Source organism: Sceloporus undulatus, chromosome 2 (genome assembly GCF_019175285.1).
Source record: "Sceloporus undulatus isolate JIND9_A2432 ecotype Alabama chromosome 2, SceUnd_v1.1, whole genome shotgun sequence".
In the NCBI taxonomy this organism is placed as follows: Eukaryota; Metazoa; Chordata; class Lepidosauria; order Squamata; family Phrynosomatidae; genus Sceloporus; species Sceloporus undulatus.
In genome coordinates, this window is record NC_056523.1 from 183,870,535 (window position 1) to 183,888,007 (window position 17,473).

General features: G+C 41.8%; 1 protein-coding gene across 1 annotated transcript in view; it reads left to right on the forward strand.

Annotated features, from left to right (window-relative positions):
• The window catches only part of OLFM2 (olfactomedin 2), a 209,856-nt gene that overhangs the window by 101,163 nt on the left and 91,220 nt on the right, over positions 1-17,473 (forward strand). Inside the window, 1 exon segment of the mRNA XM_042448105.1 lies at positions 4,470-4,619. Coding sequence (XP_042304039.1) covers positions 4,470-4,619 — 150 coding nt within the window.

Here is a 17,473-nt window from a genome sequence, read left to right on the forward strand (position 1 = left end):
TTTGCATCAGCTGATATAAAACCACTTTATGTCATAGTTGTAACTTAAAAGAGGAATATATCTTGCTCCTTGGATGTTGCAGCTGTATTTTTTTTAAAAATTACATTTATAGTAAGTTTAATGTGTTCCCACTAAATGGTTAAAAAAATATCATTTATTTATTTTATATTCTGCCTTTCTCACAGCATGTGATTCAAGGTGGTGTACAGTGTTTTAAAAGCATAATACAATTAGAGAAAGAACTTCATGCTGTTTCATAAGTACTGAAGCGGCAATGACATGGTTGGGAGCACAAAGTGTTTTCTACTACAGGTCTCTTGTAGCATTCAGATCCCCACCCCCCACCCCGGTAACCTAAGAGTGTTTGCATATTGCAGAATTAAAGCAGTTTGATACTACTTTAATTATCCTTGCTCAATGCTATGGAAGCCTGGAATTTGTAGTTCTGTGAGATAATTACCCTTCACTGGCTGCATCTACATACAGAATTATTGCAGTTAGACACTGCTTTAACTGTCATGGCTCAATGGAATGGAATTCTGGGATTTGTAGCTTTGTGAGATATTTAGTGTTCTCTATCAGAAAGCTCTGGTGCCATAACAAACTACAAATCCCAGGATTCCTTAGAATGGAGCCCTGGCAGATAATGCAGTGTCAAACTGCATTAGGTCTGCAGTGTGGCAGCAGCCTCTGTCAGAGAACTCTGGTGCCATGCCCAACCACAAAGAATTAAAAAGTAGTAATTAAAACATTTTAACAAAACAATTTAAAAATGACCATGTTAAAACATAGCACTTTAAAACAATATATAAGCATTTTCAACCATGGTAATGAAAAATGGAGAGGCAAACCCTACTTAAAGACTGACAGGAAAGGATGTGGAACCTGGAACAGAATAGACTACAGTATATTCAGTTTTAGTTTCATTTCTGAGTCTCTATCCACCACACAGAAATAATTCCGTTTTAAACCACTTTAACTGCCATGGCTCAGTGCTATGGTATTCTGGGAACTGTATCTGAGACATTTAGCTTTCTCTTTCAGAGAGCTGTGGTACCACAAAAACTACAAAATCCCAGAATTCCATAGCATTGAGCCATAGCAGTTTAAGTGGTGTCAATCTGGATTATTTCTGTAGTGCAAGTGCAGCCTCAGAGTACTAATGCCACCAGTATTAAATGGATAGGAATGTGTTGAGTTTTCATATACCATTCACAGTAATTCCTACCCATTTGTCTTCATGTATGGTTCTGTGTGTACTTTTCCCCAACATCCACAAAGCTGAGTCAAGCAGCTGTCTCCTGGTTCCTGTCATTTAAGTTCTCCAAACAAATCTTAAATATTATCTCATTCTCGATCATGTTGAGAGAGAGAGAAAAAATAATATGCCCTATCTCTCTCTCACTCACAAACACAAAAACACATAGACACAAACACACGCCTTGTGTGACTCTGCTGCTACATTTTGATCCCAAATGCTCTGGGCTGGCACAGTGGGCATTCTGGGACAACAAGATGGCAGCTGAAAGAGGTTCCCCCTGAAATCAGCTTTGCTTCCACTGCCAGAGACAGCAGCAACAAAAACAGAAAATGAAAATGAAGAAATGGAAAATACGAAACTGAAGATGAATGGAGCAAACTGAATGGATAATAACACAAGTCTGCTTTCAGGGAATGAATGAATAATGAAATGAATGAGGCCTTTACTCATGAAAACAAAGGGGATTATAAATATTAGTTTAAAAAATACCCACCCCTTATAATCAGCACATATTCTTGTTTAATAGAAGCGTATTATCATAACTGCCATGTGTGTGTTTCTAAATGTTTTCCAGACTTCACACAGTTGCGTAAGGGGAATGGGAGTGTGTCGTACCAACAGTATGCAATTTGTCTAAATGTTCAATGTGCCAACAAATATTGAGAGAGATACTCCATGTGCTGCGTGGGTGGGTGCAAAGCTGGGAAAGACCAGCAGAGACAAATGGTACACCCTTTGTTGGGCTCTTGTGCTGGAACTGCCTGGCATCTTTGACTGCTCTGGTTTCCCATTTCCGGGGAGAGAGAGGAATGAAGAAGCAGCAAGATTAAGAGCTTGCGCTTGATTTTTAAGAGTTTGTTCCAAAATTGAGGCCGAGGCATTGTTCTCAGTTGTAGTTGTCCCTCCAGCAAAGCCAGATGGTTGGCAAGCCAATTAATGTAGATCATGATCATACTTTCTCTAGTGCCTTAAGAGGATTACTGATTTTTTTCCCCAAGGCTATCTTTTGTTCTTGTTTGTTGTGTTTAAATGCTGTCTTGCTGCCTAAGAGATTAAAAGGGAGTGGGGGTCTTTCCTTGGAAAAGTCCTTCTTTATTCATAGAACAACCCCTGTGAGACAAAATAATTGAAAAATAGTGACTGGCTTAAGGCTACAAAATAGGCTGACCACTTATAAGTCACCCAAAAAGGGAGCGAGGGAACAAGAGATTGAAGGAAGACATTAAGAGGCATAACATTCACACATGGGCCTGTTACAGACTGCCAAAATAAAGCTGCTTCGGGTCTCTTTGGAGGTATGCTGTTTAAATGATGCATGCATCCTAAGAATCTGGAAGCTGCACCAAAAGCTGCACTCCAGTGCTTAGGAATGGAGTATGGCTTTGGTGCGACCTCCGGACTCTTAGGACCCATGCATCAATTAAATAGCATACCTCCAAAGAGACCCGAAGCAGCTTTATTTTGGCAGTCTGTAACAGGCCATGGTCATTTATGGGTTGAGATGCATGTAAGGGAACAATTGCTATAAGGGATCAACAATTTTCAGCATGTGAAACCCTCCTTCAAATAAAGTATCTCCACCAAGAGAGGTTCAGAAAGTGGTGATCAGGGAGAGAGCCTATTCTGTTGTGGCCCTGTCATCTATGGAAATCTCTCCCTAGTTGGGCCTGCCTGGGCATGGCATTTATCATTTCTTTGGTGCCAAGCATATTTTTCTAGTGGGGACTTGTACTCCCACACCCCTCCAGAGTGGGAGGGGCTTCCCCATCCTCCCCAGTAGGCAATGGCGGGCCCGCCCACCCTCGCAAAGGTTGCTGGGGCGAGCAGAGGCCAGGAGGACCCGAAAATGGGGCCGACAATCCGCCCCAGCAACCAGGCCGGCCTGGTAAGTCGGGTGGCCTGATTTCTCCAGTTCAGGACTCAGCACTGCCTACCACAGTTAAAACAAACATTGTTAAAAATTTGATAGCATGCATAAGTTAAAAAACAATTAAGCCATCATAAAATTAAAAACATTTAAAACAGATTGTAGCAACAATAGCAAATAAAGGGCCAGCATGTTGTACAAGGCCTGTTTCCCCTGAAAAATCAATTCTCAAAGGCCTGCCAGAATAAAATAAGTTTTATCTGCTTGTGGAAAGATGGCATAGAAGATGCCAGTCTAAACTATCTCAGGGGAACATTCCAAATCCTGGAATCAGCCATTGAGACCTTCCCCCATGTTCCCACCAGATGTACCTTTGAGCGTGATGGGAGAGAGAGAAGAGTCTCCTCTAAAGAGATCAATGCATGAGCAGATTCATAGGGGAGAGTACAGTTCTTCTGATAATTTGGGCCTGAAACATATAGGGCTTTTTATAGGTCATACGTTTAATGCAGATATACTATTTCTTGGTGTTGTATTGGCAATTGAAGAGAAATATCTTTAAACAAGCCATTGATTCTCTGCTCCCCTAATTTGATTTATCAGCAGTTAATTTAGGAAAGAGGAAGAGCTGGTGTTTGCAGCTGCTTTTAGCTTCTCAATGTGTTTTAATGGTTAGTTAATTATTCTCTCCCTCCCTCCCTTCCTCTCTCTTTCTCTCTATGTATATACATAGCCAATTTGAGTAACTTCCTTTTTGTGAGAAGAAATAAAAAGGTCAATTTTCTCCCCAAATAAATAAATGGATATGAAAAACAGAAAGGGAAAGCCAGCTACCAGCAATCCACAAAAAAGAGAACAGTTATCCCAATATGCTGGGGAAAGTAGGTGCGTTTTACTCCAGGATAAATCATTTCCATCCAGTTTTATTCAGGGATCCTTTTCAAAGATTTATTAAAAGTTTTTAGAGCCCTTAAAGAAGATCCCAAAATAAAACTGACAAAAATATATTTCAAAATGTTATGTTGAAATAAAACAAAGATGGTGGCCTAAGACTTAACAGGAACAGATTTATTGAGTCAAAAAACCACACACACACACACACACACACACACACACACACACACACACCTATATTTCCATTGATTCAGTTAGTTTATTCTAGCTGGGACTGATAGTTGGATTTAGGCTTTTCTTAGCAGTTTGAGTTGAACTTGATCCTTATTGTACATTATTAACTCAATGAATAAATAAAATAAAAGTTTGGGTCAGTTTGCACAGCGACTGGGGATGAGCCTGAGTCCTTGAACTTTTTGAGTACTATGTACTTTCTTTCCTTTGCAGACTCTCTTCCAGAGCCCTGATGAAGGCTGGCAGGTCTATACCTCAGCTCAGGCCCCCGATGGCAAATGTCTGTGCACTGCTGTCATTCCTGTCCAGGGGACCTGTTCAAGGGACCTGCGGAGTCGACAACTCCGGCAACTGATGGAAAAAGTAAGAGGAGTGTTTCATATCTGCTACTGCACAATGAGAAGGGGGCTCTGAGTTGCACTCAAAGTGATCACATACCCTCCAACTTTCCCAGTTAGGCAGGACAGTCCCAATTAATTTTCTGTCATCCCATTTTGTCAATTTCTTTCACAATGTCCCAGTTTTTCTCTTCTCATTTTACCTTCCCCATTTCTCCATAGCTTACTTCAGTTGCTTCAAACTGAGTTTAAAAGGAAGAATGACAATTTGTGCTCAGTAAGCTCACCGAGGGGTAGAGGAGCCCTTCCCAATAGGCTCAGGCAAAAGCAAATAACTGCAGCCTCTTCCATGTTTCCTGGCCACACAAATCCCAGATTTCAATGACAAAATATGGGGGCAGGGAGTGATTGATGTCTACTTTGGATCAAAATGAAAGCAATGGTGTTTTTCATTGTTCCTTCCTACTTGGTTCACAGACCCTACCTATTTGATTTCCATCTCAAGGGCAGGAAAATTAATCTTGGCCCATTTTATTGTTTCATACAGAATTTAAACAGTGTTCCCCAAGCTGGCCAGGACTACATGTCTGTGCACATTTTCAAATGATTTTTCACATTGTGCAACTTTTTGTGAAAATGTGTGAGTGAAAACAAAAAAAAAAAACATGGTTCTTTGTTTTCTGTCCAGATCTTTTAATCAGCTTGGATATGAAAAGGCTAAAGTAACCATCAAACAACGGGTGATAGATTATAGAGCGACAGTTAGACCTAGCTAGCACCCCAACTTTTATTGTTAATGACTCCAACAGATACCTGGCATCACATATAGCATGTTTAGCACAATTCGAAGTACTGAAATACTGGAAAGCCTTTACTATGACACAATGCCATCCCCTTCTCTCAGCTGTCCTTGAAGGCTGATACAAGAAGACCCCCTTCTCAGACAGAACATGTTCCTATGACTCTGGCCAAATAGACAACAGAGCATGTATTACTCCAGTGCTCATACTACAGGGACATCCACTTCAGCATTATTTCACCTTTATTGTATAAACATCAAGGACACACCAGTCAATTTTGCACTTCTTTGTTGCATTGGGACACCAACCCTGATATAACATGTAATGTTGCCAGATTCTGTGTAGCTGCGGTTAAAATCTGTCAGGCAATAACACCCGCAGTAGGCTAGTACTAATGTTGCCATGCCACACTGAATTTTAAAAGGATATTTTAAATACTGTTTCTAACCTGTGTTTTTACATTGCTTTAACCTTCTTTTATTCTGTATCCTCTTTTTACTTGTGCTGGTCTATGACCGTAATAAAGGTGAACAATTCTTTGTTCCAACAAACAATGGTCTAATCTGCACTGCAGAAATAATGCAATTTGACGCTGCTTTAACTGCCATGGCTCAAAGCTATGGATTTTAAGGATTTTTAATTTTGTGAGATATTTTGCTTTCTCCGTCAGAGAACCCTGGTGCAACAACAGACTATGAAAACAAAAACAAGGAGAATTTGCACAAAAACAAGTCCCCCCCCCCCACCATTTATATTTGTTCTTACCATCCTCTTTTTTGTTTTTTCAAAATTACCTAAGTATGGAAAATTTTACAGTGGTTGATCATTTTCTTGACATGATATATCTCAAGAAGCCCCTTTCTCAATAAGGACAAAAATGTAGTAATGTTCTTTACATTATTACTTGGAATGACTGAGCAACGTCTGAGGAAATGCTGGTTCTCCAGATGTTTGGACTACAGCTCCCACAATTTCTTGCCAGTGGTCATGCCAGCTGGGGCTTATTGGACAATATTTAATGGTCCCTTCTGTGCTGTGAGTAACTGTAGAGTTGTTCCTCCAGACTCAAATTGGATTTGATGAGATGCACCTAATCACTTTCCTCCAAGGAAACTTGATACCGTGGTTTGGTTTAATCTGAACCATAAACCCATAATTTGGAAGGAATAGGATCAGATCCTACTCACCCTAGAGAAAGTCTTGAGCAAAGCATTTTTAAAGTATTAGTTATGCTTTTAAATGTTCTGGATCTTAAGACACCCATTGAAGACAAATGGATACATACAATTTAATCTATGAACTAAGACTTCCTTTGGAAGCTATGGAAACATTGACTAGAGGTATAAAATGTAAGTGAGAAAATACAAACGGTAGAACACAGAGGCACAATGGTTTTGAAAGACCAAAGAAAAAACCCACTATTGTGTCTGAAAAACCTTTTACACAAAATTTCTCTCCCTGTACTCTGTAATTTGGGAAAGTAGTTCTATATATATTCAAGGCTTGGGGCCAACTGTATTTGAGGAGGCTATGTTTGGGACTGGTATTTGTATATGAGATTCTAAGATCTCAGATATTTATATTTTATCTCAGGTATTTGTATCTGAGATCCTGGGATCATGATGTTTGTATCTGAGAGGTGCTAGGTGCTATCGTGCAATGTAACAAAGACCCGATGGTCTTTCCAGGGAATCGACAATGGGGTTCTGGAATGACTGATGGCTTTGATTTCACAGTAACAAAACTATTGATTAGATTCAGGACAACCTTAAAATAGATGAATGGGGAGGTTGGCTGAGAACACAGCAGCGGGTAGGTAGAAAATTTTGGCTTACATGCCTTTGCTTTGGTTTCTAGTGAGGATGTACAAAGAACCTGTGGGAAAAATGGAGCAATTGGCAAACCCATTTAGTGCTTGACTTGGTATTGCCTGGATCTCTTACATGTCTTCTTGTCTACATTTCCTTCCCATGAGAAAGTCTTCTGATGTTCCAAATTTCATTCTGACCTCTTAAGAACATGCCTGGTTCCAGATATGACAATCTTGAAGCCCAAAATATAACATGATGTATATTGGGTATGCTACCAATATTCCTTGCTTAAGAAAACCCTGTGAAATTCGTAGGTCCCCTTATGTCAACAGGCAGCTAGAAAGCACACACGCACACACACGCACGTACGCACGCACTCAAACACTCACACACACACTTGCTGTAGGCTATCATTTGAGAGGAAAGAACTGGCAAAAGCACCTCTGAGTATTCCTTGCCTAAGAAAACCCTATGAAATTAAATTGACAGCTGACTTGAAGGTGCATGCATGTGCATGTGCACGTGCATGCACACACAAACATTCTCCACCACAGTATTAGAACTTGTAGCATTCATGGTTTTTAAAAGCAATTAAAATATGTAGCCCAAGTACTTTTCTGAGAAATTAAGAAGTAGCTGTTGCTTTTTTAAGTGTAATGGCAACAAACTATGGTTTGTGGGAGAATCGTTGGAATTATAGCTGTAAATAATTATTATTGAAAGATAATTTTCTAAGCTCTGAAAAAAATGCTTTCAACTGGAAAGTGCACATTGAGGTAAGAGGACTATCTGCCACCCCCCACAAAAACACCTTTAGCCATTTACGTCCCTCATCCTTTTGTTCCCTCTCCATTTAATTGGAAGCAGAGACTTTGATGTTTCCATACACTGTGCTTTCTTTCATTCTCGGAGACAGTTCTTCCTCTTAGGATGCCAGGGAGAACACAAGGAAGCTCCCCCTGTCTCACCTTCTTTAGCTTAATGAGATGCAAATGGGGCCTTTATTGCTCCATGCGGAGCAGCCAGCAGCCTCATGGCAGGAAGAGCAGTAAATCCCTCCTCCCTGCAACCAGATTAATTACGTTAAAATCTTATTACATAGAAAAGACGGGGTCTTATTGACTTCGCATGTGCAAATAAAGTATTTATTAGCCAAATAAAGATCGTGCTGATTTACAGCTGCAATTACCAGAGGCCCCTGCACATGGGAATTGTGGGTTGAAAGAAGCTGCCAAGGGTAGCTTGCTTGTTGCTTGGAAATGGTCAGAACAGGAGAAGGATGAGCAACAGGTCCCAAGCTGCATAAGAGAATCTTGGAAAGTTCGTATATGTATGTGAGTGTTTTAAACATTTACCTAATCTGCACTGCAGAAATAATGCAGTTGGATACTGCTTTAACTGCCTTGGTTCAATGTCACAGAATTCTGGAATTTGTAGTTTTGTGAGTTATTTAGCCTTCTCTGTCATCAAGCTCTGGTGCCAAAACAAACTACATATCTCAGGATTCCATAGTACTGAGCTATGGCAGTTAAAGCAGTGTCAAACTGCATTATTTCTGCACTGCAGATGCAGTGGTGTTTCCAGGGCCTAAATACCCTTAAGGCTCTAGATTGTGTGTGATCTTGGAAGCTAAGCAGGGTTCATCTTGGTTACTACTTGGGTGGCAGGCCTTGAAGGAAACCAGGTTCAATAGGCTATTTTTCAAATGAAGGTAATGGCAAAGCCCCTTTGAGTATTCTTTGCCTAGTAAAACCTTATGAAAGCCAGGAGGTCATCATAAGTCAATAGGCAACTTGTAAACATACAGTACATATTTCTGGAAGAGGTGAGCTTAATATAACACCAGCAGTACAGATGGTGTTAATGAATCAATCTGACCGTGTCCATATATGACATGGTAGAAAAATGAAGACGGTGAAAGAAATTTAAGTACATATATGAGATTTTAAAGGAGAAATGTGGAATGAATGGGTATAGGGAAGGACATGGGGGAAATTATTCTTTTTTAAATAGTAGGGATGGTAGAGTTTATTAAACTTGTCACTCAAAATATACAGGGGATTACATATATAGTCGCTCCTCCGTTTTCACATACTTGACATCCATGTTCTCAATTACTCATGGAAGGGTGAGCCCCATTGGCAAAAATGGTGCACGCACATGGAATGTGGCCATTCAAGCCAATGGGGCTTGAATATACTGTATGTGAGTTTCCATTTTTGCACGCATGTGTGTGTCCAGAATGGATCCCCCAAGAAAACGGAGGTGCAACTCTGTGTGTGTGAATAGTTAAAGCACAGGAGACTGCAAGGGAAGGGGAGACAAGCAGCATTTATGATTGCTGGTCTCATTTAAAAGTATGGATGGAACAGAAATTTGTCACTTTTCCAGCAGGGTTCAGATCTGGAGTTCCTGACCCCTTGAGAAACTTAGGCCAAGGGGAACAAATCCTGATTCACTTACATTGGTGTGTGTGTGTGTGTGTGTGTGCATGCACACCTTCAAGTTTCCTGTCGACTCACAGTGGCGCCATGCATTTCACAGGGTTTTCTTAGGCAAGGAGGCAGTTTTGCCAGTTCCTGCCTATGAAGGTGCCTACAGCACGTAATATTTGTTGGCAGCCTCCCATCCAAGTACTAACCAGGGCAGACTCTGCTTAGCTTCCAAGATCAGATGGGATTTGCATCTTTAGGGTACATACTTGGAGAAAGTGAAAAAGTGCAAAACTAAATTACACACTGTACCACTATACAAACAATCCAATAAAATGTTCAGTATTGTGCTGCAGCCTTTGACATTTGAAAGTTACACAACCCAAATATTATGCAGGGCAAGTGAAGCAACAGCCACACATAGTTTTGTTGTGCAGCATTGCTGGATTTTGCTCATCATTTTTGTTGGGCGATATTTTTATTGTGCAACATTGCTGTTTTTATGTAGAAAACAGCAATGTTGCACAACAAAAATGTTGCACCACAAAAATATTCTGCAAAATATTTAATCATGTGCAATATTTTTGTTCTAAAGCATTTTTGTTGTGCAGCCTTGCTGCATTTTATGTAGAAAACAGCAAAGTTGCAGAATAGAAATGATGTGCAAAATCCAGCAATGTTTCACCCAAAATAGCACATGGTTTTGCCATACAATACTCTTCATTTTGTGCGACATTTTTTTGTTGTGAAACATTGCTGGCTTTTATGTAGACAACAGAAATGTTGCACATCAAAAATGTTCTGTTCTGTTATTGCTGTTTACTATGTTAAAAAAAATTGCGGAATCCTCTGATTAGAACCTTCACTTCTGGAACTGGTACAGTACTAACTTGTGTAATCCTTAAAGTTGTTATCTGCTACCATCTTTTATTTCGTTAGTCCTTGGATGTGTGTGTGAGTGAGTGTCTTTGTGTGAATGGTGATTCCCCTTTATTACAAATAAAAGTATATTTGGACTTGAGCTTTGGAGTTCTGTTTCTTGGAACCGATATACACAAGCTTGATCCTAGCTTTGAGTTGCCCAAGCCCTCTTGGCTACTGTAACTGAGCTAATTAAAATTTTCCTATTAAATATTGATTGTGGGTGCGCTCTCGGGACCCTGACATTTTGAGTAATAGGACCTTTGAGACTAACTGTGTGAAAGCCGTTGTAGCATAATAATAATAATAATAATAATAATAATAATAATAATAATAATAATAATAAATGTTTTATTTATAGATCGCTATTCCGCAATGATCATAGCGGTGTACAGTAAAAATCGTAATAATAATTTAAAAAAAAAACAAGGTGACAATTAAAGGAGGGAGAAGTCTCGTCTTTCAGGCAGTCCATGATGTTGCTGGGTCTGCCTGATCGCTCCCTCTGAGGCCGAGATGACAGTTGAGGAGGGAGGGGCCTCTTCCTTCAAGCAGTCCATGATGTTGCTGGGTCTGCCTGATGGCTCCCTCTGAGGCCGAGATAACAGTTGAGGAGGGAGGGGCCTCTTCCTTCAGGCAGTCCATGATGTTGCTTTCATAGACTTGGACTTGCACCTGAGGAAGTAGCCCAAGTCTACGAAAGCTTACGCTACAACTTCTTTCACATGGGGCGGGTTACAGACCTCCCGTTTGGAGCGGGCTGCACCTGCCCCTTTCCCCGGGGTATCAGGACCTCAGTGTCCAGAGCGGCAGCCGCTGAGGCCCCGATCCGCCGCTTTTCAGGCTGCGGGGAAGCAGCAAAAGGCCCTTTCCCTGCAGCCTGGAAAGGGGCGTCCTTGAGGCTTCAAGCCCCAAGGACACCCCGCAGCGGCGGGGAGGATGAGAAAGGGGCCGCTTGGCCCCTTTCTCCTTTGGTCCGCTGGGTGCAGCCGTCTGAAGGCTGCGCCCAGCGGACCAAACCAGGAAGGAGCTCCGAAACAGAGCTCCTTCCTGCTCTGCGCTAAGGGCGCACTAAGCGCCCTAGCGAGGACGTCACATCCGCGCCGCCCTGTATAGAGGCAGTGCGGTCGTGACATCCTCATGGCGATGGCCGTGTGGAACGGCCGCCGCCATTTTGTGTGCACAGAGCACGCACTAGGGTTAGGGGGGTGCAGAAGCACCGCCCCTTTCTAACCCTAGTACGCGCTCCGTGCGTACTTTCTGGCCCGTTTGTAATGGGCCATAGTAAGTCTCAAAGAGGCTACAAGATCCCTTTGCATACTCCTCACTGAGTGAGGCCAGGCATTCTGCAAGGCTCATGCTTACTGGAAGGATATGTAAGTAAATCACTCCCTTCTTCCCCTGTCCATTCTATTCCAGGTCAGGGTCTTTTTTTTCCCCAGTTCTTTCCAGTTCTTCCTCATTTGCATCCATGTTTTTATTTTGCTTTTGAGCTCTAGAAGTTTCTCAGTCCTCCCAAAAACATCCTCAATAGATCAGGCAGATTAGCCTGCCTAGCAGCAGAGCAATGTGATGCATTTCTTCCAATCTTAATCCTTCCTCTCCGGAGACTTTCCTCTTTTACTGAAGCTAACAGAGGGAGAGGCACCCACCCTAATGCATTCTATTGACCTCTAATTAATTAATTTCGAAAACTAGAGGATTAACATCCCTGTTAATCAGGAAAGCTAGTGAGTTAAATCATATAAGGGGGGAAAATCTAACAATTAATGATTTGACAAATGAATCAACTAGTTATTTCTAACCTCTGCTCTCCATCCAGCACAATTCAAATGTGCCACTAGAATGATGGCAGCTGCTGGGAAGAACTTCTAAATGGCTGGAACTCTACTTTCCAAACAGGGGATCACATGATTGATCTCATTGCCTGGAATGGCCCCATGCTAGAATGGAACTCTTCTACAGTGGTACCTCGGGTTACGAAATTAATTCGTTCCGCGGCCGCTTTCGTAACCCGAAAAGCCTTCGTAAGCCGAAATGCCATAGGCGCTAATGGGGAAAAGCCGCGATTCCGTGTGAAATAGCGCCGAAAAGCACCAAAAAATTTTTCGTAACCCGAAAAAACATTCGTAACCCGGAACAATTATTTCCTATGGGATTTTTTCGTATCCCGGAAATTTCGTAACCTGGGTATTTCGTATCCCGAGGTACCACTGTATTGTGATGCTTCTGTTGTTTCTGGGGGAATATGCTACCCAACAATGCTAGCCTGGATTCACTACATGGAAGCCCTGTGGAAGTGTGTTTTTCTCCCTCTGTTTAATGACGGGCACAACATTGATATTATTTTAGAGAGGTAAGTAACTGAGTGACAGAAACTTTGTTTTAAATTTCGAAGGTCTTGGCTAGCAGGAGCTTCAATAGACCGGTCTCTTCTTAAATCCATGGAGTGCTGGTGCCAGCCAGATATATACCTGCAGCCTAAATATGAAGGCTTCAGATCGTGTCTGTACTCAGAACTCAAACAGGGCTAGGCCCAGGTAGTACTTTGATTGATTGATTGAAATTTTATTTCTATACCGCCGTTCCTACGATCACGGCGGTTTACAAGCAATACAAATATGATACAATACAGATTAAAAGAAATCCAACTCCCACTAAAACCCCCCGATTAAAACCAGCATAACTATACATCATTAAAATCCACATAGAATCAATCAAAAATTACTAGACAGTTAAAAATCCAATACAATGCAATACAATACACAATACATAGGGGAAACAGTCAGGACATGTGAGAAAAAGCTTGATGGAATAAGTGAGTCTTCAGGTTCTTCTTAAAACGACTCCAGGGAGGGGGCTGAGCGGAGCTCTTCGGGGAGAGCATTCCAAGATTGCGGGGCTGCCACAGAGAATGCCCTTTGCGCCGTTAGTACATATTTTGTCTTGGGAACGCTCAAAAGATTTTTCACCCCTGACCTGAGTGTGCGGGGCGGATTGTATGGGGAGACGCGGTCCTCCAAGTACTCTGGGCCCAAGCCATTTAGGGCTTTATAGGTGACGACCAACACCTTGTATTGGGCCCGGAAGCGAATTGGTAGCCAATGCAGCTCTTTCAGTATCGGTGTTATGTGGCTGGCCCTGGAACTGCCAGTGACCAGCCTAGCAGCCATATTTTGAACCAACTGCAGCTTCTGAGCTTGGTACAAGGGTTGCCCCATGTAGAGCGCATTACAGAAGTCAAGTCGAGAGGTTACCAGTGCATGCACCACTGTTTCAAGGTTCCCCCCGGTCGAGGTAGGGACGCAGCTGGCGTATCAGCCGAAGCTGATAACAGGTGCTCCTAACTGTCGCATCTACCTGAGAAGTCAGGTGAAGCGACGAGTCAAGGAGCACCCCCAGACTGCGTACTGAGTCCTTTACAGGGAGCGTGACCCCGTTCAGGACTGGCGGACAAACCTCCTGCCCAGGACCAGGAGAACCTATCACAAGCACTTCCGTTTTCTCTGGATTCAGGCTGAGTCTGTTTTCCCTCATCCAGCCCATTACTGACTCCAGACAGGCATTGAGCGAAGAGATGCCATCCCTAGTCACTGCATCAGTCGGAGACACAGAGAAGACTATTTGGGTGTCGTCAGCGTACTGATAACACCGCGCCCCGTGTCTCCGGATGATCTCTCCCAGCGGCTTCATGTAAATGTTAAATAGCATAGGGGACAAGATCGCTCCCTGAGGGACCCCAGATATAAGGGCCCTCTTATCGGAGCGACAGTCCCCCAGCTCCACCATCTGGAATCAACCCGAGAGGTAGGAATGGAACCACTGCAGAGCAGTGCCCCCGATACCCAACTCTCCCAGGCGATCCAGAAGGATACCATGGTCGATGGTATCGAAGGCCGCGGAGATGTCCAAGAGCACTAACAGGGACACGCTACCCCTGTCCATGCCCAGACGGAGATCATCGACTAAGGCGACCATGGCAGTCTCAACCCCATAGCCCGCCCGGAAGCCGGTTTGAAATGGGTCTTGAAATGGGTACTTGAAAGAGACACCAACAGGGAATACTGATGCTGTACCACAGGTAACTACTTGGTGTGTTTACAGTAGTGGAACTGGTCAGACACATAACTCTGACATGGTGTTAGGCAGCTTTATAAAGTCATAACTTTGAATTGGGTCTCAGCTAGTGCTGATCTGCACTCTCCCCCACCCTAATATTATAGCTTATGAATTTGGAGGGTCCATTTTCCATACACTTAGCAATGAGAACTCAAGTGGGCTCATTTCAGCATTAGAATATACCAGATTCAGATTCATTTAAAATTGTACCTTCCATTATTCCTTATTATTGGTTATTCCAGATCAGATTGTGGGAGTTGCAGTCCAGCAAAATCTGGGAGAGCTGCACTTTACCTGCACCTGCAATAAACCTTTTAAAATAAATGGAATTTGTTAAGCACAACTGACTTCAGTCCCATGGCCTGGGTCTCCATGGGCCTACTCTCTAAGAACATTAACAGTCTAAGATACACAGACAACACAACAGTACTAGCAGAAACCACCAAGGGCCTAGAACAATTACTGAAGAAGGTGAAGGAGGAAAATGCCAAGGTAGGCTTAATGGTAAATAATGACCACAGAAGAGCTACAAGATCTCACCCTAGACAGTGAGAAAATCAAAATAGCCAAAGAATTCCCATACCTTGGATCAAATACAGATCAAAATGGTGACTGCAGTCAGAAAATTAGAAGACTAGAATTGGAAGAGCAGCCATGAAGGAATTAGACAAGATCCTAAAGTGCAAAGATATAAATCCAAACACTGAGGTGAAGGTTGCCCATTATTATTATTATTATTATTATTATTATTATTATTATTATTATTAAACTTTATTTATATAGCACTGTAGATTTACACAGCACTGTACATACAATAAAAATCGATAAAAATAAAACCTGCCAATGGCATACATTCTACAGGATAATAACAAAATACATATACAGCAATAGATAATAATACAAGATAGCATTAGATAAAATAAGCAAGCAACAAATTAAAAACATCTAATATCCCATATCAAAGCAAATGTCAAATAACAGTCAGATAACAATCACACAATGCCTGGGAACGCTTCCCTGAATAATATAGTCATTGTACTCCCCAAGCCATTTTATTCCCCATCACAATGTATGGATTCTCGAGTTGAACAATGAAGAAAGCTGGCAGAAGGAAAATCTACTCATTTGAGATATGGTGCTAGAGAACAGTGCTGAAGATACCATGGATGGCCAAGAAGACAAGCAAATGGGTCCTAGAACAGATCAAGCCAGAATTTTCCCTGGAAGCAAGGTTAACTGAAAACTTTAGAAGTTGTTGTTGTGTGCCTTCTAGTTGTTTCTGATTTATGGTGGCCCTAAAGTGAACTTATTATGAGGTTCTCTTGAAAAATTTCTTCAGAGGGGGTTTGCCATTGCCATCCTCTGATGCTCAGAGAGTGTGACTTGACCAGGGACACCTTATGGGTTTCATGGCCAAGCAGGGATTAAAACCCTGGTCTCCAGAGTCAGAGTCCAGTGCTCAAACCACGATGCCACACTGACATCATGAGAAGACAAGAGCAATTAGAAAGACAATGATGCTGGGAAAGGTAGAGGGCAATAGAAAAAGAGGAAGACCACACACAAGATAGTTAGGTTTGATTGGGATGTCATGGGTCTAAATCTACAAGACCTAGGCAGAGCAGTGGAGGACAGGGGGGCTTGGAGATGTCTCATCCACAGGGTTGCCATGAATCAAAATTGACTCAGTCAGCTAACAACAAAACATGTCTTAATGGTGGTTGTTAAGAATTGGCCTTCCTTAATAATTTGTTCCAAGCCTGTGATGTTTTCTGTTAGTAATATCGTGTCATCCACATATCTTAAATTGATAGTCCTTGCTCCTGTCTTCATTCCTACTTCTTCTGAGTCTAAAACTTATCTTCATATATTATCTGCATACAAGTTGAACATGTAGGGAGAAAATGCAGCCTTATTTAGCCCTTTTGCCAATTGGGAAACATTCTGTTTCTCCATATTCTGTTCTAACAGTAGCCTCTTTTCATAAGTACAGATTTCTCATCAGAACTATCAAATATGGCAGCACTCCCATGTCTTTAAGAGCCATCCATAGTTTTTTGTGATCTGTGGAGTAAAATGTTTTGCTATAGTGTATACATCATATGCTGATCCCCCCCCCCCCCCGAATTATGGTTATAGTTGCAGTTGTTAAAGAAAGTCAAAGAAGAAAGTGCAAAGGCAGCCTTACTGATTAACAGAAAGAAAACAAAAATAATGACAATAGAGGATCTATAGAAATTTAACCTTGACAATGAGGAAATCAATATAGTTAAAGCATTCCTGTACTTTGGATAAAACATTGATCAGAACGAAGAATACAGTCAAGAAATCAGAAGAAGACTAGTAATGGGATAGGCAGCAATGAAAGAACTAGAAAAGATCCTAAAGAATAAAGATATACAACTGAGTACATACATTAGAGTCATCCACTCCATTATATTCCCCATCACCATGTATAGATGTGAAAGCTGGACAGTGAAGAAAGCAGTTAAGAGGGAAATCTATTTATTTGAGACGTAGTGCTGGAGAAGAGAACTGAGTATACTGTGGACAGCCAAAAAGACTAACAAATGGGTCCTTGAACAGATCAAGCCAGAAATCTCCCTGCAAGCCTAGATGATCAAATGGAGGCTGTTATATTTTGGACACATCACGAGAAGGACACATGAATAATTAGAAAAGACAATAATGGTAGGAAAGGTAGAAAGTAGAAAGAGAGAAAAACTATATGCATAGATTCAGTTACAGGGGTCATGGGTCTGAATTTACAGGACCTAAGCAGAGCCTTAGAGGACA